General features: G+C 39.6%; 1 protein-coding gene across 2 annotated transcripts; it reads right to left on the reverse strand.

Moving 5' to 3' along the window:
- Positions 1 to 1,187: 1,187 nt before the first annotated feature.
- Positions 1,188 to 6,413, reverse strand: LOC148823681 (galectin-1-like). Of its 2 annotated transcripts, none has more exons than XM_088928291.1 (5): positions 6,351 to 6,413; positions 5,233 to 5,279; positions 2,896 to 2,975; positions 2,037 to 2,202; positions 1,188 to 1,472 (listed from the first exon to the last, which is right to left on the reverse strand). In XM_088928291.1, the coding sequence occupies exons 2-5, from the start codon at positions 5,236 to 5,238 to the stop codon at positions 1,326 to 1,328; spliced, it is 399 nt and encodes a 132-aa protein (XP_088784417.1). In that variant the 5' UTR covers positions 5,239 to 5,279; positions 6,351 to 6,413; the 3' UTR covers positions 1,188 to 1,325. The 2 variants fall into 2 exon arrangements, with proteins under 2 accessions (XP_088784417.1, XP_088784418.1); XM_088928292.1 differs by having other exon boundaries at positions 5,233 to 5,276; positions 6,371 to 6,410.
- Positions 6,414 to 17,501: the final 11,088 nt, after the last annotated feature.

Raw genomic sequence — 17,501 nt, forward strand, 5'->3', positions numbered from 1 at the left:
AAGTATTGTTTCCCATGTGAGCACTGCTCATTGTTGAGGCTCATTTTCAAGGCATTCACGCTCTGTGGGTCAGATATTTAGCCTTGGAAATACATTTTTCTACAAATTCTATAAACTTTTTCAATCACATTACTGAAATCAATCTAAGTCAAGACTTAAACTTTTCTCCAAGATGCCAGGCTGAGAGTCCAGATAGTACAGAATTCTACCCAAGGTATTCTCTGTGGAAAAAAAGAAGAATTCGTGTTTCACAAAACCTCTGTTATTTTCAACTGATCAAAAGAATATTCTGAACAATGCTTAGCCAGGATAAACCAAGTTCCCCCGTTGTTGACCTTGTAGCCATACCCCAAGAAGACAAACTATGCACAGACTGCTTTTAAAGACCAAAGGCAGCAAGACTTTGGCACAGATACCTGAAGCCAACGGCTAGGCAATGCCAGGCAAAAGCTCTTTCTCTCTCCCCTCTGTCTGCATCAGGACCCTCCCAGCACATAGTAGTGCAAGCTGCCACAGACTAATCCATCCCATCTCCGTCTTGCCATCGCGAAGATCATCTTATCAGGGATGCATGGACAAAATAGATTTTGGAATATAAACTTCCTTATTCACGTTATAATCCTTGAGAGTAAAATTATTATTCCAAATGCATGTTTGATGTTTCGTTCATAGTAGTAAATGCATATTTACTTGTATCTCAGAATAAATGTTATTTAATTATTTGAGACTGATAGAACTTACAGTACAAACTAGAGTGTTATAGTCATGTGTTTTTTAACTCTTTAAACGTATTAACTATTTGTAATCCAAGAGTGAATGACTATTTTTTTGTATTACAGCAGTTTGTTTCACAGATATATTCTATTACGTTTGTTGTCTTTATACATGATTTTGGTTTAGTATCAATAAATTGTACCTCTGCTTTTGATTCAATTCAGATCAGGAGAAGAGTTCTTAATTTCTCAACAAGTTTTAACAGTTCTTCCCTGTCACATGGAATTCCACTTACTGTGAACACTAAAGACTCAATCAGTCCAGCTATATCTAATTCTGCCATAGTTTTCAATTATCAGGTGCTTTCTTCACTGAGCCAGCTCACACAGCATCATGGGATCTCCCCTAAATTTAAGAATTAACACCAAAGAGATATTAGGAGAACAAGGCACTCCAAACAATGAGGTGTTTTAGTGATTTATTGTTATCCAGGATTTTTCCAAAGACATTTGTGTCTAAAACCCTTTTGGTTGAGAAATGCCAGCCTGAGGAGACATTAAGAAGCAGAAGGAATTAAAGAGTGGGCACAGGACCATTGTGTTGTCAGGAGGTTAGTGGATATCATAGGCAGTGAGGTTGAATTTCGCATTAATAAAGATAGTTGTTATTGATGGCAGATGCAGACGGTCAGGAAATTCCACCTTCAGATTGTGAGGACCCTCTACCACAAACATATCTTTCTTCACTCTCACTTTTAACTGAAGAGAGAAGGAAAAAAAGGAATCAGTCAGCAGTCAAGACTTTGTTGTAGTCCTTTTCTTTAAGTGGTTTCTTTAGGTCTCTGCTTGTTAAATTATATTAAGACAAGAAAAGGTTTAATTTAAAAAATCATAAATCATAAATCAGAACATTCTGGACACATTTACACAGACCCTACAAAAACATCTCAATCACATGTAGATGAAGTATACCAAATAATATTCTTTTAGAAACAGATATAAAAGAAACCCTTGAAACTAATATATGCATTAATTGTACTTAATATACATTTTAGAATCTCGTGTTACAATACACTAAATTTAAGAAGGTTAATTTTTTTTCAGGTAACCTACATACTTATTGCACATTTGCTAGAGTAGGATGGCCACATCTGGGCCTGTCACCACCACCTCTATAGAGACAGGGTGATATCAAAGCAGGTTTGCCTGGGTTAGAGGAGAGAGGAGGGAAACACCTCAAACATGGGCTTCACTGCCTTCAGTGAGATAAAGAGAGACACTGGTGATACAGAGAACCTGACTCATAGTATCTCTATCTCTTACCGCTGTGACAGTTCCTTTCTTGAAAGGGAAGGCCTTTTCAATCTGCTCTGCTTGCCAGCTCCCCTTGGACATTGAATTGACGACAATTACACCACCATCACCTTGGAAACGGGGATTGAAGTGCAGTGCAATGTTCTCTGAATCACTCCCCAGGTTAACACTGAATCTGAGGATAAAATTAGTGCAGATCAATAACATTGTATCTGTCAATATATTACTCCCTATTCCCAATTGCTAAGATACGTCTTCACTTTCCCTCCTCTTTCACTATAGCTCTGCCTTTGATCCTCTTCAGTATTCAATAACTGATGATCTCTAGGTGTGAAAAGCTCTTAATATCTTACTGAAATTTAGTAACAGTCCTTAAACTGCAATTTAAGACTGCTCGGCAGGACTGGGGAAATCACTGAGTTTTATACACAGAACTGAAAAGAAACATTTTAACATTTATTATGATTATTAAGGGTACAGCAGTGATCTAATCTAATTGTCTCAGTGAATGATTGGTATAATAATTATACTGTTGACCAGAAAAGAGGTAATGGTAAATGCAATGAAAGTGAAAATGTGAAAGTTTTAAATTATCATTATACACTATTTAATATAAAATAGAATCACCAGTTTCTTAATGTTATATCCACCCATTTTTGTATTCACAAATTTTAAAAAAGTGTGTTTTCAGGCAAGCACCTTAACTAGTTGAGACACTTGAGAGTTGCTTTCAGGATATTCTTAAAAAGGAACTAAAGGTGGTTTACGAATGTGTGCAATCTGCACGCTGTTGTGAAGTATCAGAGATATCCCATTCTCCCTCAGAGCTCTAGGTATTTAATTAAACAAACATAAATCAGTAACATACGTGTCGGCATCTGGAGGTATGATCCCCTCAATTCTGATGACGGTGCCTTCTTTAACGACTGCATTTGTCACCGAAAACACCTGTCAAGATATCACACACAGCAAGTGGTCTACATCAAGATTTTATGTCTGTGTAATTATTCATCCTTCTAATGCACATTTGTATATACAGTATGAAGAATGAGCTTTAAACATAGGCAATTTTTGCATGAAAAGTAATGATGGAAATATTGTTTTCAGTTTATTCATTTTCACTTAATCTATTTTCCTTTAGTTTGTAATACTGAAACTTTTTTGTGACTTGGGCTTCAAGGCTGCCCTTATTGTATAATTAATCTTATCAAATGTAAAGTATCCTAAAGGGTTATATTCAAATGTTTACCCCAAATGAGACCCAGTGTTTTTTTAACCAGATATACAAGATAAAAAAACAAATATTTTAAAATTAGACTTAAACTTATCTAGCTATTCTGTTATCCCCCAGCATTATAAAATGTGTTCAAGACAAATTGATTCCTTTGAAGAAGAACATAATAAAAGAATCAAATGAGAGGAGATCATTCAGCCTATCTTGGTCACTTAGTAAATTAATTACTTAACTGAACTAAAACTTCATCTAACTATTTCTTAAACTTGCCCAGAGTTTTGGTCTCAACCATTGCATTGGGAATCCTATTCCAGACAATCATAACTCTCAGTGTAAAGAGGAGCAGTGAAGCTTACACAGCTGACTAAATGATTTTGTCTGTCTGCAACTTCTATTTTTCACTACTCCTATTTTTGCATCATCTACAAATTTACCTGGTTTACTAATTTAATCTACATAATTATAGATCATTGCACACCTCTACCCAAAGTGAAGTTGAACCCCAGAAGTTGATACAGTGTTTCCTGATTGTGCACCAATTGGTGATATATTTGAATATATTACCTTGATTCCTATAGTTTTTTATTTGAAAATCAACCTTTTATGTGTTACCTTGTCAAAACGTTGCTGGAAATCTGAAGTAATAGCATAGTATATGCTCTATGTTGTCAGTTGTCCTTGTTTCTTTTTTGACAGTTTTGGCAAGTCAAATAATCAAATCCTTCCCTTCCTAGGTCCATGTTATGATTGTTACAACCTGAGCTTCCCCCCAGGGCATAGGGGCATACACATGATGACATCATAACATACAGTATATTCTCCCCACCCATCTCACTTGTAACCAGACCTGAGTCGGATGCTGTGTACAGACTGTTTTAAGAAGCAAAGTTCATTGCAACAGTAAGTTCTCTGAGGACCAAGCTAGGCAGTGCTCTCTCTGTGCCCTGGGACAACTCAGGCACAAAGCCAGCCAGCCGAATTGGACAGCTGTGGTGAACCCAGGCTAGCTGCATCATCAGAGGCAAGTTTATACTCTACAATAAATGCTGGGCCAGCAATATTTGATGAGTATAAAGTTCAATATTCACACTATAATCAAAATGATTTTTCCAGAAACAATGAAGTTTAGTTCACAACAGTAAATTATTTCCTTGTCTTGGAGAATACTAAAGTGATTAACTGAGACTGATTTAACTTACTAGTTAGACAATAACAAATGTTATAATTAATATATAATTTCATGCAAGATGTTATGTATTCCTGTCTTTGTATTCTCTGAGTGAATGAATAACCATATGTATCACTGTGAACTATGAACGCAATTGGAAACAAAAAGGGAATTCATTTTTGACAGAGAATAGAAAATGTTTCTTTATAAAAAGAGTAATGGGTGTCTAGAACAAGCCAGGTAGTTGAATCTCAATCTCTGGGCACTGTTGAGATTTTAGATTCATTCATAAGCCAAACTACCAAAGTAAGATAGGCTGAATGGCCCCTACTCATTTACAGACCTTTCTTATGTTTTTAGGTACATTTTTGTTAAATGTTAAGTTAAAGATGTGCTGAACCATGACAAAAATAACAGAAATATTTTCATGCCCATGTGAGGAAATGGTCACAGCTGAATCAGTAAATCAGCACAGAGTTACTGCCATTTTTTAAACTCTTTGAAATATTGGAATTACACAAGGACTTCTTCTCTTCTGGTGAATACTTCTGATAAAATATTAGTAGAAGAATATATATATATATTAAATTACAACTATACACAATGACTATAATGTTGAAGTAACCATTAAATGTCTTGTTCAGACACATTTGTGAAATTCTGGTTTTATTTAACAGGGACACATATATTTGAACTCCAATCTCAAAGAGTTTTACAGTATTAGGGATTGATCTGGCAGAAAAGAACTGTAGTTTATTATTAAACAGATGTACTATAAAAATTGTAAAAATTGCTCATCTTACCGACATTTTGCTGTAATGGATTAAAAAGACGACTAAGCAGGAATCTTCTAGTGGAGAAAGAGAGAGAGATTTGGTGATTATTCATATAAGAATAATAAGGCGAAACATTCAGAATTTATGGACGCTTATTTGTGCAATTAAAAAGTCTATCTTTAAATATTGTGGTGAATCAAGATAACATTGCATTAACTCAGGAAGCCAGAAATAATAATAAATTGTATTTTATGTAGCCCTTTAAAGGTGGATTCTCAAAGAGATTTAAAGAATGACAACAACAAAAAAACAATATATTGTTACAAATAGGGGGTTACGAAATTAGTCATATAAATATTCATAACCCCCAACTTGTAAGTGATTTCTCCAGAATATACCCGAGTGGTTAGTATAAGTAGAGGCAGGTGAATTCTTGGTTCTCTGGCACATCTTTGGTGAAAAGAGTAATACATCAGGCACACTTAGTTAAACAGATGTTCATTAACAATATCAATACAAGCACTACATAAACATACAACAAACAAGGTACTATATTTATAGTATATGCAGACAAGGCATTACAGAGGCCTAACATCATAAATCACCTAGAAAACCCCAGACTGCTACTAAGTATGAAGCTTTTACATACAGTAGCAACTAGCAATTTACTATGGAATACAGGTCTCTGCATCATGTTTAATTCACAGTATACCTGTCTCTTTTCTTGGATTGCTGTTTTATACAATATCTCGATATGATGTACCATGAAAGGCACTAAATAAAATAAATATTATTATGTTTACCTCAATGAACCAGGAGAGTTAAACTATCAGATGCTTATTGTTAAGAACTTCTGCATTATATGGAATTTTCTGGTGTCACATAATAATATAACCAGAATTATGATTTGTTTATATAGTCATTTTAAATTAATGTCTAATCTCTTTATTTTATTTTAAAAAGATCACCATAAAATATAATAATATAATATATCATCAAACCAAAACCCAGCAGAACACCAGGCAGGAAGTCTAACAACCAAGTCCCCCCAATGAAAAGGCAGCAGTCACCTCAGGGATCAAGCCCCCACACGAGTCAATTGCAATTTAGAGGTTACTTGCTATAATTAACATTAATGCTTTTACCTATGAGAAGGATCACTCACAGTTCTGAGCTCCTGAAAGCTTCTTCCAAATGTTGTTCCAGGTCCCTCGGGTGGTTGTTCAGGTACTTCTGTTTCTACATTATTTATACAGTGCTGGAACACTGGATCCCAATACTTTTTCTACCTTTTTTGGTAACGTCTGTGATTATTGGCTGAACTTTGTGCTTCCAGCCCCACCCAATTTCTTCATGCCACAACCTCTTCTGTCATCCCTTAATTTCTCTTGTAAAGCAGTTGTGACTAATGTATTATTTAATTACAAGGGGAACTGGTTAACAGTACATTATCTTAATGTAGTTCAGGTGGGTAGCTGCGTCAGCATGGGTAGGCTGCAAAGGGACATTCCATGCAGAAAAGAGAAGAAGAAAACAACGTTTCGGCTGTGGAGCCTTTTTCGGGTGTGTACATCATCTTAATGTACAACTTCTGATGGGCAGAATGAAAGAACATATGAAATGATACAAATGAGAGACGGAAATTCCATTTGGTAGATAACTGATCTCATCCAGCTGTTTCTTGAAGGAATCCAGAATACCAGTTTCAACAACATGGCTGAATAGCTTATTCCATCCTCCCACAACCTTTAGGATAAAGAAGTGTCTCCTGTTTTTAGTTATAAATGTACTTCCCTCTAGAAATCTGTTGGTTTGACTCTGCCATTGCCTTTGAGGATTTTGAATATTTGTATCAAACAGCACTGTAATATTGCCTGTTTAAAATTTTTATAATACGGTGACCAATAGTCTACAGATTTTAAATAGTCAGGCATTTTCTTGACGGCAAAGGTCTCACGGTGGATGTTGCAATGCGTCCATTCATTTCTGGAGCAACCTCTCTAATTCGTGCAACTACACCGCTGTGTCAGCTTGTCATTGCTCTTGCACCATTTGTACAAACTTCGACGCATTTTATCGAGTCGATGCCATTCTCTTTGATAAATTCATTTAGAAGCTGAAATACTGTATGTGCTCTCCTGTAGTTCCTGTTTGTAGCGGCTTACAGAACAGAAAGTCCTCATGGGACGTACCCTCAAACTCGTATTTTACGTAAACCAGCAAATTTGCCAAATCGACTACAGACTCATCTAATTGCAGTGAAAAGCATCTGCTCATCTTAACGATAATGTTGATGTCATCCGCCATTTCTATAATTCTATGAGTGTCTTTCAGAGGGGGCAGCAGGTCGAGCTGTTAAGCAGCTTTTTCTCCACACAATACGTGTCATCTCTTTTGCCAACGGTAAATAAGGTTCTTCAAAAATACTGTGGGGTTACCTGCTTTAGCAATCTGCAAGTTTGCATTTTTCCCCGTTTCCGTTTCAGGAGTCTGTCTCAGAAGTTAAAAGAAGTTTTTAGTTCATGCGCATGGGAGCGAAACACAGAGACGCTTGGTGTATATTTCTCAAATTAACCTAGAACAGTTCTTAAATATTTTTCTATCTATCACGCTTTCCTATAACGAAACATATCATTTATCCTATATCATTTATCCTTTGGTGGCAAGGGTATAATACTCAGAAATTATTGGGCAAATTTCTTGAGAGGTTCTTAGTACAGTATTAATAGTGTGTCATAAATAATACTTGAATACTACAATTTACTAGAGTACTGTAGGTCTTGCAGAATAGATGTCTAAAGAGAAAACTGAGACAAACCCTGAAAAAATAAAAATTGACCACAGCCTGGAGGGAGAGATTGTCACAGACCAGGGAAAGCTGGAGTCCCAGAGACAGTGCCAGCATGACAGAAAAAGTTGTATACAAACAGGCCAAAGATACTTTCTACCCCAGATTCATCTGCAGGATTCCTGCCTTTGCACAGATACTCTCACACATCAAATTTATAATACTGTGACAAGATGAGAAATCAGCTTTAAATAACCATTTCCTTCACTCAAAGAGTAGTGAATACCTGGAACAGACTTCCCTAATGGCACTTTTAAGATATGCAGCAAGGTGGCCAATACCAGAATTCTGTGAACTTTTTAGGACACGTCTGGACAAAATATGAATCTAATTTAGCTACTAAGAGTGCAAGATGGTACAAATGGTCTCATTTCATTTGTGTCTGTCCTTATTTCACTTAATATACATTAGCACTGTCATTTGTTTGCTTTTTCTGCCTTAATTAAATGTAAATGTCTTGAAAATGTTTGTATAAAACCTGTGACGTCCTATTGTGCCTGTTCTGCTACTCTTTCTATTAAAGCATTTGACAGTACTAGTGTCAAATTGTCATGCCAAAAGATCTACTTTTGAATTTGAATATTTAGGTTTAAGGCATGGTCATTTAAATGTCACAATTATAGTCCCTCCTCCTTAAGGGTGCTCCGGCCCTTTCCCTTCGGTCTTGATTATGTGCACCTGACCCCTGTTCCCAGTCCACCTTAAAAGTTAGGCGCTGACGTTCATCCTGGCTCTGCATCTGTTTTCCGCACCGTGCGAGTCCGGGACCTGGAAGCACCTGGTCCCGTTAAGGTTTTAATCTTTGTTCCCGTTCCCTGTCCGCCGGTTCCGACCTGGTTCGTGTTTTAACTCCTTGTTGGATGGATCACCTGGCTATGGACTTATTCTTGTGTTTTTTGGATTCCCCTTCTGGATTACTTTTGGATTGTTTGCCTCGGCCACACCTCCCCCGTGCACCAGCGCACTTTGGACACACCCCCCTGTTTTCATCCCCGTATTCCTGCATGACTTTTTCCTAGTGTTTCCTCACGATTCTGGATTGTGTCGTCCGCATAGGGTCCGGAAAGAACTGTTCATTACATTAAATATCTAAGAAACAGATTAAAAACAAATGGGCCTCTTTCGTGCATGTGTATTATCCTTGAGTAGACTGCAGTGTTTGCATTCACTTTAAGTCAGCACTGACAGTACTGTTGAGTCAGAATTGTAAAGTTACAGGATGTAAAAATTTTAATTTTAATGGTCACAGAGATGCTGATCAAATGATTGTCTTTTAAGAGTTTTAAGGAAGAAATTTTACAAGATATTGGAAAATGTATTTTTACTCATTGTCATTTGAAAAATACTCATTATTCAACAGATAATCCAAAAATCTGCAATATACTGTATATGACTAAAATGTGTTCAGTTAATGAGACAGGTACAAATTAAAATAGCAATGTTCAGGTTTTCTCATTAAAATGTGTGCAGAGGCTCTTTAAGAGCTAAACAATTAACAACAAAGAAATTGAATGCTTCAAAACTTCGAAAGAGACTTCACCCTTGCCGAATAGGTGACTGTGGTGAAGTACCCCAAACTGAGACAAACCTTTTGTAGAATAAAAACAGACATTTTCTGATTTCCCACACTCTCACACATTAAAATACACCTGAAGAAGGCTCCACGGCCGAAATGTTGCGTTTTCTTTCTTCTCTTTTCAGCCTGGAATAAACCTATTACTTGTTCCTTTGCAGCCTACGCATGCTGACGCAGCTACCCACCAGAACTACTTCAACCTACATCTGCTGCAACCCACCATGCCTTCCTCCAAATCTTTTTCTAGATCTCTTCGTCATTCCTTCTCTTCCTCCCTGGGTCACTTGCCCTCCTCTCTTACTAAACCAGCATTCTGTCTCTTCGCAGTGATCTGTTCCAAGACCAGGCTTTCTAACCACCTTCTATTCCTGTACAGATGTCGTCAACATAATATCATTCCTAAAGGATTTTGTCTGAAATGTTACACTTTTTCTTTTGACTCTGATACCACCTAGAGCAATACTCAGAGACTTCTACAACAATTTTCTAGGAAACTATTGCTTTCTACCATTTTTTTCCTCAAAAAACAGATTATCCTATCCAACAACAACATCAAAGAGGCTAAAGAATTTCTATGGCTGACAGCTCCACATCATCTTCCCTTTATAACTAACCTCATTAGATCTCTCAACTCCAAACTCTACCAGTTTCTCACTACAGAGAAGGATAAAAAACTCAGTCATCTTCTACAGAAGAAAACCATCAACACCCCTAACAACTTCACCAATCGTAACCTTGTTGTGACTATACCTTCTGACCTTTCGCTTTCACAGGATGAGCAATCCCTCCTCAGCAAAGGCCTGCTCACACCTGAAGAAGGCTCCAATGCCGAAATGTTGTCTTCTTTCTTCTCTTTTCAGCATGGAATAAACCTATTACTTGTTCCTTTGCACATTCAAATACTGTTTGGAGCACAAAGATACAGCTTAAACTGCAGTCTAGCACATAGCAATCTTTCACAAAATAAGGGATCCACTATAAATCACCATGTCTTTCAGTATAGACTACTGTTCATATTGTGAAATTTGTTTTATTTTCCACTTTAATTAAGGCATTTTTACATGTGTATAAAACTGTCTGTCTTGTAGACTGTATGCAATTTGTATATGTCCCTTTTTATCTCATTCATGCTATAAAATGCACTGTCCTGCAACATTTTCTGTTAATGCTTTGGCAATACTTACTGTATGTCACCTTGTTATGTAATTATAGCTGCTTCTGAATTTTGCTGTTGAAGTTTTAAGGCATGATTTTTTTATTTTCAAATTGACAGATTATGAACAAATGGGCCTCCTTCATGCATCACCATGTAGAGTTTGCATTAACTTTGCTAGGCCTGCACCTACAGCACGGCAGAGTGAGGTTTAAAGATGTGATTATTTGAATAAATATGGTCACACAATAAAGGTCAAATGGGTTTTCAAAGATTCTGAGAAGGATAGGCAAAAAGATCTCAGAAAACATATTTTCTCTCATTGTCAAGTTACAGTAAATATGTATAATTGAATGCAACCAAAAATATATAATGACAGCAGAATCTGACAATAGAATAAGGAGGCTGGGACTCCCAAGTAAAGTGAATAGTTAATCAAAAGGTAGCTGTAAAAATGGAAATTGAGATGGAGGAGGCATGCATGAGGCAGAAAGTGAAAAGTATATGATATATATTACAGTTTCTTCAGAAAGTATTCACCCCCCATTGATTATTTCTCGTTCTGCTGTGTTGCAAAGCAAAATTAAAGCATTTTTAAATGGGATTTTTTTCCCACTCCTGTAGAAATAATTCTCTATAATGTTAAAATTAAATAAAGTATTTAGATGTCTTCTGAATTAGAGTATATAAAAAATAAAAATCTGAAAATTACTTAATTGATTAGTATTCACCCACTTTGTTTTAACAACCTAAATTGGGTGAGATATTCAATTATGTTGAGCGATCACACTAAATATGTTAACATGGCAGTCCTGTGTTCATTTCGAATCCACCTGTGTTAAATTGCTTGATTGCACAATGAATATCACTGAGTGTGAGGTCTCACTACTAAAACAGCAGATCAGATCAGTCCTGCTGTCATGAGGACCAAGGAGCTGCCCATGAAACTTTGACAAGTTGTTACCAGAAAAAAAGCTGGAGAAGGTTATAAAAAGATTGGCAGAGCTTTGAACCTTCTAGGAGCACTGTGAAATCCATTTTAACAAAATGGGAAAAACATGGCACAACCCAGAGACTACTAAGATCATTTCTACCAAATTGAGCAACCTGACAAGAAGGGCAATTGTCAGAGAAGTGACCAAGAGGCCAGCTACAATACTGACAGAGTTGCAGAGCTCTTTGGCTGAAATGGGAGAAACTGTCCAGAAACCAACAATCTCTTCAACACTTTACAGATTCAGCCTCTTTGGGAGAGTGGCTAGAAGGAAGCCACTTCTGAGAAAGGCCAACATTAAGTCACGCCTGGAGTTTGCTAGAAGTTATGTGACAAAACCTGAAACCTTTTGGAAGAAAATTGTGGTCTGATGAGACTAAAGCTGAGCTCTGAAGCCAAAGCTCTTTGTTTGGCACAAACCAAATACAGCCCAACACCCAGGTAACACCATCCCTACTGTCAAGCATGGTGGTGGCAGCATCATGCTCTGGGGTTGCTTTTCAGCAGGAGGAACTGGAAAGCTTGTTGCCATCAAGGGCAACATGGACAGAGCTGTCACGACCACCAGCCAGCAGAGATCAACGCGTAAGCGAGCTAATCAGCACCAACAGCGGGTTACTATTAACAAGCGCCGCCGCACGAGTTAACACACCTGCAATTGCTCTACCGTGCGGCACGCCGGGTTATTTATACTATCCTAACCTACTTCCCGTTGCTCGGTATTGAGTTCACTTCTTGTTGCTCTGCCTAGAATTTCTTACCCTTTTGCCTTCCTGGAATTCTGTCTACACCTTTTGCCTTCGGACTTCGGATCTCGTCTCGCCCCTTGGATCGTTTGCTATCTGTGTCTATTTCGGATTTGACCCTGCAGCTCTCATTTCGACCACGATTCTGTCTCTCTTTTTGGATTGTTCGCCACCAGTGCCTTTACCGGATCTCGACCTACCTTACGCCTTCGGACTACGACTCAGCTCCTCGTTTTGCTCCGTTTGCTTACTTACCTCCCAACGACTCCTGCATCTGTATCGGATCCTTTTCACCTCTACAGAGCAATGATAGTTTAGGCCTGTGGTGTCTCCGGGGGAATAGATAAATGTAATAAGAACGAAAGTACTCACACCACACACTCTTCTTATTTTCGTGAGGTTTCCTCCTTTTCTTTCGTTCGTCCGTCCGTCTTCCAAACCAGTCCGCAATCCGTTTTCTCTGTCCTTGTTCAGTCCGTGTTCCAAAAGTTTGCAAAATCCAACAAATCCGCTCCGAGTCCAAATCACAACCCGTATACCGTTATCCTTTTTTTATTCCGAAAATCGGTTGTCCTTAAATCTTTATTCACTCCTACCAAACTCCACTATCTTCTCCAAAACACATTCACCTACTGGCTTCCGCCCTGGTTCACTGTTTCCGGGGCATATATATTTTGTTTCCTGATGGGACCTACCTGTGTCTCGTTATCTTTCAGACTGAGCCCTTTCCATCTGCGGGTCAGCTGGTTTCTCTTAGCGGCCATCTTGGTCAGGTCTAAGTCAAGTATAGTGAGCAGATCATTCCTAAAATACCTGTCCTGGATGACCCTTCCTCTGGTCCTCTTACATACCCTCCCCCTGAGATCAGCCCCGTCCTCGGGCTGTCTGGAAAAGAAACAATGCATTCGGGAGAGGGCATCGACATTACCTTGTTTTCTTCCTGGTCTATAAACCGTTTGGAACTGAAATCTCTGGAGACTAAGGTCCCATCGCGTAATCCGATCATTTTTGTCCATGTTCCTTAACAACCAGGTTAGTGGCACATGGTCAGTATACAAGATGAATCGTCTTCCCAATAAATAATATTTTAAATAATCCAGGGCCCATTTTATCGCAAGACATTCCTTTTCGATTGTGGAATAATGTTTCTCCGCAGGGCTTAATTTACGGCTAATATACAAAATGGGGTGCTCCAATCCTTCAATATCCTGTGACAGTATGGCTCCAATCCCACTGTCAGATGCATCAGTTTGTACCATGAATGTTTTGTTAAAATTAGGTACCTGTAAGACCGGCTGAGATGACAAAGTCCTTTTTAGTTCTTGAAAGGCCCTCTCTTCCCTTTCTGTCCATTTTATTTTTTCAGGGCAACTCGTCTTTGTTAAGTCGTGCAATGGGGCGGCAATGGAGGCAAATCCTGAAATGAATCGATGATAATAACTTGCTAATCCCAAAAATGTTCTTATTTGCTTCTTTGTAGAAGGTTTAGGCCAGTTTCTAATTAACTGTACCTTCTGTTCTTGTGGCATGATCATTCCCCTCCCAATCGTATAACCGAGATAATTGGCTTCCTGGGTCCCTAGACAACATTTTCTTGGATTAGCAGTTAATCCTGCTTTCCGCAAAGCTCCGGTTACTGCTCCCAAGTGTAGTAGGTGTTGTTCCCAAGTCATGCTATGAATTATGACGTCATCTAGGTAGGCAGCCGCAAAATCTCGATGAGGTCTGTGTATGCGGTCCATTAATCGCTGAAACGTAGCAGGAGCGCCGTGTAAACCAAACGGAAGGACCCGATACTGGTATAGGCCCTCCGGGGTGGCAAACATGGTCTTGGCTTTAGCTTCTTCGGCTAGGGGTACTTGCCAATATCCCTTCGTAAGGTCTAGCGTACTGATATAATCGGGCGTTACCTAATCGCTCAATTAGCTCATCGATACGAGGCATAGGGTATGCGTCAAACAACGAGATCTCATTTAATCTTTTGACGTTATTACAGAACCTAATAGTTCCGTCTGGCTTGGGTATCAGTACTATGGGACTAGCCCACTCGCTATGGGATTTTTCTATTATCCCCATTCTTAACATTTTTTCTACTTCTTCCTTAATTAGTTTCCTTTTTGCTTCAGGTACTCGGTAGGGGCCCAACCTTACCCTTTTTCCTGGTTTCGTGATAATCTTATGTTGAATGAGGTGGGTTCGACCAGGACTTTGGGGAAAAAACATCCTTGTTTTGCGACAGGAACTCTTGTAATTCTTGCTTCTGCGCCTGAGCCAGGTCCCCCACGGCGACGGCACCCGTTTCTTCTTCCAAAGGATCAGGGGAGAAGTGGGTGAGCAAAACTTCTGCACCATGCCATCTCTTTAGTAAATTCACATGGTAGATTTGATGCTGTCGTCGTTTGTCAGGTTGCTTAACTTTATAAGTGACCGGACCCATTTTTTCCACCACCTCATAAGGCCCCTGCCAGGAGGCCAGGAATTTACATTCCGGGGTCGGGACCAATAGCAATACTTTGTCCCCTGGCTGAAATTCTCGCACTATAGCTCCCCGATCATAAATCTGCTGTTGCTGCGCCTGGGCCTTCTCCAGATTTTCCCTCGCAATGGGAACAACAATGTTTATTCTTTCCCTCATTTGTTCCACATGTTCAATGACAGTCTGTAATGGTGAAGGTTGATGCTACCAGGACTTTTTGACCAGGTCTAATAATCCCCGTGGTCTCAGAGCGTATAATAACTCAAAAGGAGAGAACCCAGTCGAGGCCTGCGGTACTTCTCGGATAGCAAACATTAGATAAGGGAGCAATTGATCCCAATTTTTGCCATCCTTTTGCATGGCCTTCCTCAGCATGCTTTTCAGGGTTTTATTAAAGCGCTCCACTAGTCCGTCTGTTTGCGGGTGATAAACTGAGGTTCTGATTTGATGAATACCCAAAAGCTTACTTAGGTCTTGCATGACCTTTGACATAAAAGGAGTCCCTTGATTGGTTAAGATCTCCTTAGGGATTCCCACTCTAGAGAAAATGTGCACTAGCTCTCTAGCTATGTTTTTGACCGTAGCTGCCCTCAGAGGAATGGCTTCGGGGTACCTCGTGGCATAGTCCACTATCACCAGTATATACTGATGTCCCTTTGTAGTTTTAAATCAGGGGTCCCACTAAGTCCATACCAATCCGCTCAAAAGGAGTATCTATTATTGGGAGGGGAATCAGAGGGTTTTTATAGTAAGGTTGTGGGGCAGGTTTCTGACAGGCTGGGCATTCCCGACAATATCTTTCGATGGCCTTGTATATTCCGGGCCAGAAAAATCGAGAAAGTAGTCTTTCAGCCGTTTTCTTCACGCCCAGGTGTCCTCCCAAGAGGTGGCTATGGGCCAAGCTGAGGAGTTTCGACTGGTAGGCTCGGGGAATGAGGAGTCGCTCCACTTCTTCTTGTCCTCTCTTCTGGACCTGATAGAGGAGATTGTCTTTTACCATAAAATAAGGGTAATTCAGGGGACTATTATTATTACACAACTGCCCCTCAATTTTTCTCACATGTCCCCATGCATGTCTTAAATTCCCATCTTCCAACTGGGCCGTTCCGAACCTACCTCGATGTTCGGGTGGCTCCCAGTCTGGTAAATCCATATTTAAGAACTCATCTCCAAGTTCCGAGCCTTCACCTGGTTGGTCTGCCTCTCCAGGGGAATCTGTGTTATCATCTGAATCTCCTGGACAGGGGAGTGGTTCTTGCCTAGCCAACTGGACACTATTCAAAATTTGAAGAAAGTGGGGACAGTCACGTCCCAACACCACAGGGTAAGGCAATTGTTCAACCACCCCTACAGTCAAACTATACATTCCCATTTCTGTAGTAATGGAAACTTTCACAGATGGATACACCTTAGTTTCCTCATGAATGCACGTAATAGGTATCCCCCCCGCTTGCCTGACCTTGGTTTCTTCAGGTAGGGCTGAAGAGGTCACCAGGGTCAGCATACTTCCAGAGTCTAACAGGGCCTCGACAGGCTTTTCCCCTATCTTGATTTTAGCGATGTGGGGCGCCTCACAGGACGGGACGCTCGCCGTGAGGTAGTTGCACTTGGCTTCCTCTCTGGTGTCCACTTGCATAGGTTCACCCCAGTTGGGACAATTACTGGCCAAATGTCCCTCTTCATGGCACTTAAAACACTTACGGGACTCTTTCCATGGTCGGGGCCTTTGAACTGTCCTGAAAAGATGTTGTAAATTGAGGAGGATCTCGAGGGTCCCAGTACTTCAGTGACTTCGTTCCATTCCCTGAACTCTCAGGTTTCCTCCTCTCCTCTTCCTTAATCAAGGCTTCTGTGGCATGCTGTCGCTCCACTAAATCAATGGCCTGGTCTAAGGTCTGGGGATCCCCATCACTCACTTTTCTTTTCAAGTGAACAGGCAGACTCCTTACAAAGTGGTCCAATACTACTCTTTCTACCACTTGCCCCGAGTTTAGTTTTTCTGGCTGAAGCCAATTCTTCGCCAGATGTACCAGGTCAAACATCTGAGATCGGGTGGGCTTGTCTATTTGATACTTCCAGTTATGGAACCGGACTGCTTGTATCGCCGTGGTTACCCCTAATCTCGCCAAAATCTCCTTTTTTAGAGTTTCATAGTTCTCCGCATCCTCTTCTTTTAAATCGTAATAAGCCTTCTGGGCTTCCCCAATTAAATAAGGTGCTACTCTCCCGGCCCATTGCTCTCTGGGCCAGGCATTCCTGACAGCTGTTCTCTCAAAGGTGGTTAAATATGCTTCCACATCATCGAGCTCCGACATCTTTTGAAGCCCAATTTCTTCCATCTTACGGGGTTCTCTCCCTGTTACCGAGGACCGTCTAATTTCTTCTCCTAATCTTTGCAATTCCTCTCTCACCAAATTCTGCTCTTCTATAATTCGTTGATTCGTCTCCATTTGAATCTTATTAGCCTCCTGCTGTGCCTGTATGGCTTCTTGTTGTCCCTTTA

Source organism: Atractosteus spatula, chromosome 11, assembly GCF_055471065.1.
Source record: "Atractosteus spatula isolate fAtrSpa1 chromosome 11, fAtrSpa1.hap1, whole genome shotgun sequence".
Classification (NCBI taxonomy): Eukaryota; Metazoa; Chordata; class Actinopteri; order Semionotiformes; family Lepisosteidae; genus Atractosteus; species Atractosteus spatula.